General features: G+C 33.7%; 2 protein-coding genes across 16 annotated transcripts in view; both read left to right on the top strand.

Moving 5' to 3' along the window:
- LOC117989171 (perilipin-4-like) overlaps nucleotides 1–3,994 on the top strand; it is a 39,287-nt gene extending 35,293 nt beyond the window's left edge. For all 15 annotated transcript variants that reach the window (XM_069503527.1, XM_069503533.1, XM_069503530.1 and 12 more), the window contains 3 exons: nucleotides 1,522–1,703; nucleotides 2,375–2,569; nucleotides 2,734–3,994. In XM_069503527.1, coding sequence (XP_069359628.1) covers nucleotides 1,522–1,703; nucleotides 2,375–2,464 — 272 coding nt within the window. In that variant the 3' untranslated portion in view covers nucleotides 2,465–2,569; nucleotides 2,734–3,994. The remainder of the gene's footprint in view (nucleotides 1–1,521; nucleotides 1,704–2,374; nucleotides 2,570–2,733) is intronic.
- Nucleotides 3,995–5,656: 1,662 nt separating this feature from the next.
- On the top strand, nucleotides 5,657–7,068 carry mRpS18A (mitochondrial ribosomal protein S18A). Its single transcript, XM_034976490.2, has 3 exons — nucleotides 5,657–5,820; nucleotides 6,033–6,323; nucleotides 6,882–7,068. The coding sequence occupies exons 1-3, from the start codon at nucleotides 5,721–5,723 to the stop codon at nucleotides 7,022–7,024; spliced, it is 534 nt and encodes a 177-aa protein (XP_034832381.1). The 5' UTR covers nucleotides 5,657–5,720; the 3' UTR covers nucleotides 7,025–7,068.
- The last annotated feature ends 267 nt before the right edge of the window (nucleotides 7,069–7,335 follow it).

Raw genomic sequence — 7,335 nt, forward strand, 5'->3', positions numbered from 1 at the left:
CCCGTTACTTACATTATAATGCAATGGGTGCAATTAAAGATAGGATAGGCTGCCCAATAACTAAGCACTAACATTACCGTCAAAATGCCTAATTTTGCCTCGCGTCCAAAGTTTGCCTAAAATGGAAAAAAGCTAATATATTATTCAATTTATTAGTCTAGCAATAGAAACATTTGTCAGTTTTTAGAATGATTATCTGGCAACACCAAATTGGTGCCATTAAGTTAGTAGCATGCATAATTTTCGCCAGTCGTGTGTCAAACGAAAGTGCGGCAAAACGGTTATTATGAGTTGCTGAAAAACTTTTCAAATAACTCATTAAAATTCCTAACTTGTTTTATTCTCATTCTATAAAACGTCAATAGATCTTTCATTTCTCATCATTAATGAGAAATTTAAATTCAAATTCGCGTATATTTACTGAGATATATTGAAATAGGCAAAGTTTAGCAACTTTTCTGCACAATTGAACATAACATTGCCTAGGCTAGGGTTTACAACTTTGTAATTTGATTTTAACCGACTTCAAAAAAGGAGGAGGAATGTTCGTATGTACGAGTATGTTTCCTGATAACTGCGATTGAAGCAGTTTTACTGATTTTTTTAATAGGGCAGAAATAGGTTCGAAATAGAACGCTGCACGTTGTACAATACAGATTTGTATGACTTGGTGGATTATAGTGAATTAAGCTCGAGGTTACGTTAGTAAAAAGTTAGGTACTATCTTAAGTAATGTTATTATGTTTAAAGTTTATCGTAATAGTCACCTATCTACCAAATATTTTGTTTTTCTAAGACTGATGGTTTGCTAATAAATACGAGGTACTCGCAATGACTGATTAATTGTTAAACTACGCGAGTTTAATATATATAGTCACACCTACTTAAATAATAAATATAAATATTTTTAATATTTTATTTCATTCTTATATTACTAACGAGACAAACCTATGCATTTTTTGTCAATGTATGGAAGTTGTATAAAATTGTGTCCAAACATTGCCCCAACGATTTTACCTACTAAAACATTTCCTAAATTTAACATTGAAAATTGGGTTGTATTCTCTAGGGATTAGAGTTAGACCTTGTCTGTGCCAGGATAAAATCAAATTATTAATATTGGAGCAAATGCATCAGGCAATGTTAGGAATATGAGCAATAACTTTGCCTATTTCCTAAAATACCTCAAAACTTTCATTTATATACGTAAATTGGCTAAAATTAATGAAAATTATGAAAATATTGGGCTTTGTTTATGATAAAATGTTATATAACGTGCAAATCATGCATATTTTAATATTTTTATGTTACGATAAAGTCCAAAAATATCAAAATCCGTGAAAAGTTAGGGCATTGGACGGTACCAACGTAACTATAAGGAAATATTGTTACTAACACACTAACTCTAGTAAATATATAGTTGTAAATTTAAATTTAAATATGGACTCTTCTGGTCTGAAATAAAAGATTATAATATATTTATTTGTTTTATTTATAATTTGAAATACGAATTTGATTCAGGCGCCGCAGCAGAAGAGTCCAAGAAAGCGGCAGCCGATGCCAGCAACGCTGTTTACAGCACCGTGGACAACAAGCTCAAGAGGGTGGGGGATGCTACCCAACAGGGCATGAAGAACGCCGGGGAAGTCGTCGACTCTAATCTCAAGGGTGCTGACAAGTACTTGAGCGAGAAGCGCGATACGGTGAGATGGTGTCCCCGTAGTTAAAAAGCTGGACAAGTGAAAGTATTTCTCGCAATCAGTTCCCGAGTAAAACACTTTTTACCTACCATAAACGCGATGCGCATCGCTTAATTATATGGAACTAGCTTATGCTCGCGACTTAGTCTGCGTGGACTAGACAAATATCAAACCCCTATTTCACCCCTTTAGGGGTTGATTTTTCAAAAATCCTTTCTTAGCGGATGCCTACGCCATAATAGCTATCTGCATGCCAAATTTGAGCCCGTTCCGTCCAGTAGTTTGAGCTGTGCGTTGATAGATCAGTCAGTCAGTCGGTCACCTTTTCCTTTTATATATTTAGATAATATAGATGTGGATGCGTCATGCGTGGATAGTTTTTATGGCAGTTTTGAGTTTGGGGGTCGATAGATCGCACTATATTTCCATAGAATACGGGCCGAGCTGGAGGCCCTGTTTTCCGAGACACAGTTTCCTACTAGTTCGGAAAACAGGTGCACAGTGTTGTTTTGGTAAGAATTTTATAATAATTAGTTTTAAGGTACGTGTCAATACTAACAAAAATATGATTTTGTATTTGGTGGAAATAAATGATTTTATTTATTTATTTGTAGAATCTGGAATCCAAAATTTTTAAATTCTATAAGCAATACGTACCTAATTTTTCTTTTCAGTTGGTGACAAACTTCTCCAATGCAGCGCACGATGGCGCAGACGGCGCTGCCGGCCTACTCAACAAGGGGCTCGCCGCCTTCCCCAAGTAAACACCGTCACCATTACACTATCAGTCATCACACGCCTACGTCATTCGGGAAACTAACAGACTGCATTGTATAGTATTTTTACAGACAAATTAAAAAACCAACTATAATGTGGCTAATTCCTTTGTACACAATCTCTAAACTAAACTAAAATATCACGTCTAAATCTATTGCTATCCCTTTCATAATGTTGCTTGCGGAAAAGGAAAGCACTAGATTTAGACCTGTTAATTTTGTTTAGTTTAGAGATTGTGTACTAGAGAATCGGCCCCATTGTATTGTTACATTTAAATGTTATATTCTATGAGATTAAAAGAAAACAGTTCTAAACCAGACTAACAAACATGTTCTTTAAAGTTAAGTTGTTTATAGCATAGTACATCAGCGACTTTGACAAAGAAAGAACACGTTCGGGCCGAAAAGCGGACTTTGATCTTCATTTATGTCACTTTACAAGCTCTCGCGTCTCCATTCGGTATGACTATGACATTCAAATTGTAGCACACTCGTAATTATATGTGAGATGTCAAAGTTGACCACGCATTTCCGTTTCCGGTTACCTACGCAGAATTGTGGAAAAAATATCTGCTTCAATGAACACATTTCGTTAAGCCGTTTATTAACAACAACCTTTTTATTTTTGTTTGTGATTCTAAAATTAAAAACTACTCATGAAAAATACATAAAATTAAGTAGGTAGGTACCTATATTTATTAGTTACGTTTCCCATCTCAATTTGTTTATGTCATAGCATTTTGTTTGTAACTTGCAAACAAATTGTAAGTGATGTGTATAATGCATAGTCGTACATGTTTTATTTTCACTAACTCTCGAAATAAGAATTCCAATCGGATCACTTATTACAATTTATTTTTAAGGCATATATTTGTATCAATTACCTATTTTATTTTATTAGTTAAGTATTAAGTTAATTTTAAGGATTTTTTGTTTTATTAATTTATGCATTTGGTATGCATTTGTAATTCGAAAATAATAAAATAAATAATGATGCTTGGCAGATACATACCGTCCATATTATAATAATAGCCTTTACAAAATAATAGATTCAGTAAAAATACCTAGATATACATTATTATTTATGACGAGAGGAATATATTATTATAGTCCTTGTAAAATAAGTCTCAAAACACCTGCGTTGCAGTATATTTTATATGGGAGTTTTAAGCTACTACCTAGTACCTACCTACATACATAATATTGCTCGCTATTTTATACAATACAATACATTTAAGAAACGATTCCATGCACAAAATTAATGTTAATATTACCCACAAAAAAGGAAAATATGTTATACAGATATATTAATTTTACTTAAAAGTATATACTTATAAGTATGTTGAATATTTAAATTTTAACTGTATATTTACTGTTTTTAGTGATACATTTCTTATGTTGGCGCTGAATCATCATATTCGTAGTTATTTGTCATTTATGATATTATTTATTAATTAAAATTTAATGTCATGTAAGTACATGTCCTATTTGTTGTTCAATAAATGTATAACCATCTAACCCTGTGTTTTATTTACCTATCATAATAATAGTCAATGAACCGATTCTAAGCAGCAAAATAAATTATTTTACCTACCCCAACTTGAGGAAACGATTTTTCTAAATAAAGACATAATAAGGATGACCTCGTAAAAGCTTCTAAACTATCTACTTAGAAGGTAAAACCATGATAGATTGTAAGTAAATCCTTAATATTGTGAGTACAGCGCAAAAGGCAGAAGAGAACTTCGATTCCTGCTTGTGTTTGTGAATAATTCAATGTTCCTATGAGGTACCTACTTTCTCTGGAGACAGACTTGTCGTAAATTTGACAAATAATAATATACCTACCTATGTACCTAGGATAAGATTATTGCAAGAAGCACATACAAATTAAGAATTTATATTGTTACTAGCTTGTGCTCGCGACTTCGTCCGCGTGGACTACACAAATTTCAAACTCCTATTTCATCCCCTTAGGGGTTGAATTTTCAAAAATCCTTTCTTAGCGGATGCCTACGTCATAATAGCTATCTGCATGCCAAATTTCAGCCCGATCCGTCCAGTAGTTTGAGCTGTGCGTTGATAGATCAGTCATTCAGTCAGTCACCTTTTCCTTTTATATATTTAGATTTTACAAAATGTAATGTGCGGCAAGAATATTATTAAATGAGAGGTTGATTAGCTCTACCAACATTTTTTCTATGGTTTTTTAATGGAAAAACGAAACGCTATTTGGCAGATGTCAAAATGTCCAGTATGGAATGGTCTCAGTAGACCGTAGACTGAATAAAAAAGTTAGACTAAAGTCCTGTGTAACCGCGACTGAGATAGCGACAGCCCGACGTAACGATGAATAACACGACAATTAACTACCGTTGTTTAGTAGTCAATATTTGTATTAACCGATCAACAACATATGTTTTAAACGTTTTTTATGTGAAAACAAGTAAATAACTAATGAGAAATACAATGATGCCACGAATTCTCAAAGTTTGTTTTGCAACTAAAGTTGTATTCCTTGAAAAAAATCAGTTACACGACAAGGGACAAAAATAGGTTAGCTGCATCTCTGTTTATCACATTAGTAACTTTATCTGTGCTCTCTTTTTAGTGTGAATGAGAAAGCAAACGTTCCTTTGTCTAGATTTTTTACTGCGTCTACGCAGTAGACATCTTGTAGACATCTTTGACCATAGACTATACGTATTCTGCGTAGAGTATTCTGTGCGTAGATAGAGTAATAAAGGTAAATACAGTAACGTTTGCTTTCTCATTCACACTAAAAAGAGAGCATAGAAAAAGTTACTAATGTGATAAACAGAGACGCAGCTAACCTATTTTTGTCCTTTATCGTGTAACTGGTTTTTTTCAAGAATACATACAAGGAATGCAACTTTAGTTGCAAAACCAACCATGAGAATTCGTGGCGTAGTTTATTGTATTTCTCATTAGTTTTTTACTTGTATTTACATAAAAAATGTTTAATACAAATATTGTTGATCGGTTAGTACAAATATTGACTTCTAAACAATGTTAATAATTGTCGTGTTATTCATCGTTACGTCGTGCTATCGCTCTCATACGCGGTTACACAGTACTTCAATCTGCCGTTATTACTCTATCTACGATTCTGTGACTTTGACAGTGAGCTCAGTGAGTTGACAGCTGCGAGCCGATTGTCTGTGGTTGACAGGCTTTTGGTAAACAACCACAAGTAAACGCCGAATTTTGGAGCATAAAAATCATGGCATTTTTAACTCGAGCTAGCTCGTTAGCAAAAAACGCAGTAATATCAACATTAGTACGATCTATATCTACAACCAAGCAGTTACATCTTAAAGAATGTGAGTTTTTAACTTTTTGTTCACTGAGATAACCTCTAATCCTCTATTATATATTATAAGCAGGCTTAATATATTGGCTTGGATAACAAGCTGCATGATACAAGCTTTTAATAATCTGTATAATTACATATATATTAACATTACTTTGAAAAAAATATATATTGTACATGTAGAAAAATCCTCTATTTGTGTAATTTGTGAAACTTTTTCAGTACGCGAACGTAAAGAAGGTTCTACATTAATATTGGAAGGAGTAAAAGTGCCTTCGCCGCGTACGGAACTCTTAATAAGAGCTGAAAATATTAAAGAATTGACTCCAGTAGAGAAACCTGAGCATACATGCTATATGTGCGCACTGGAGTTGGATGTGAAGCATACGGACGTGTTAATATTAAGCCAGTTTGTTAGATCCGATGGGTGTATGTTGCCGCGACGTATTACAGGGTTATGTCTTCGGCAGCAGAAGAAAGTTGGAAAAATGGTCTCTATGGCTCAGAAAGCAGGTAAGAATGTGCATCATTGTTATTTCTACTAAATGTTGTGTCTACTATATGATATATCTAAGCCGGACCTCTAAGGAGGTGAAATAGTGAATGAGACAGAAGATCATAGAATAATTCCCATATTTTGAACTAATCTAATCTAAATCAGCCTGTGCTGTCCCACGTCTGGGCAAAGGCCTCCCTCCAATCCTTTCATCACGCCAACGTCGCCTCGGCCAACCACTGATGATTCTAGGGTGTCCAAAAAGAAGCAGCTTTGAACTAGGTACCAGGAAAAAATTCATAGATATAGCACCAGCAACTGCAATCACTACCCATATTATAAATGTGAAAGTGTGTTTGTGTCCTTTAATCACGTCGCAACAGTGGATTGACGTGATTTTTTGCATGGGTATAGATAAAGGCCTGGAGAGTGACATAGGCTACTTTTTATCCCAGAAAATTAAAGAGTTCCCACAGGATTTTTAAAAACCTAATTCTTTACCTAAGTCATCATCTAGTTCTTTTTAAGAGCAATTATCATAAAAACAATTATAAAATAAGTCATTAATTTTGCAGGTCTGATGATCAATTTGACTCCATCATACTGTAAAAAGGACCCCAAAAAGAGATATGGATACAAAAAGTTTAACACATACTTCGATGAAAAAACTATATTCATGAAGAAAATACCTAAATTTGTTGACAAATTCAAGCGATAAATTGTATGAATGTTGCAGTAATATTAAATAAATTATGTTAGATTAATTAATAATGGTACCTACTTATTTTGTCTACTATAGTCAAGTGGATTTAGCAAAAGAATCATAAAATTGATGTAAGTTTTTATTTGATAAGTTAGCACTCAACTGCTTACTCATCTGGTAGTAAGTGATAATGCAATCTAAGTGTGTATAATTGAGGCGATAACAATGGATTGTAGACGGTCGAAGTGATACAGGGTATTCAAGAACCTGCATAGGGCCCAATGCATGTATAAGTGACAAGTGTGTTATATATCATTTTAACAGCT

Source organism: Maniola hyperantus, chromosome 15 (assembly GCF_902806685.2).
Source record: "Maniola hyperantus chromosome 15, iAphHyp1.2, whole genome shotgun sequence".
NCBI classification, from domain to species: domain Eukaryota; kingdom Metazoa; phylum Arthropoda; class Insecta; order Lepidoptera; family Nymphalidae; genus Maniola; species Maniola hyperantus.

Excerpts from the sequence above, each read along its gene's own strand:
- mRpS18A (XM_034976490.2), top strand. The coding sequence starts at position 5,721 with ATGGCATTTTTAACTCGAGCTAGCTCGTTAGCAAAAAACGCAGTAATA. Across the intron at positions 5,821-6,032 it reads GCAGTTACATCTTAAAGAAT|TACGCGAACGTAAAGAAGGT; the intron begins GTGAGTTTTTAA and ends AAACTTTTTCAG. Across the intron at positions 6,324-6,881 it reads CTCTATGGCTCAGAAAGCAG|GTCTGATGATCAATTTGACT; the intron begins GTAAGAATGTGC and ends TTAATTTTGCAG.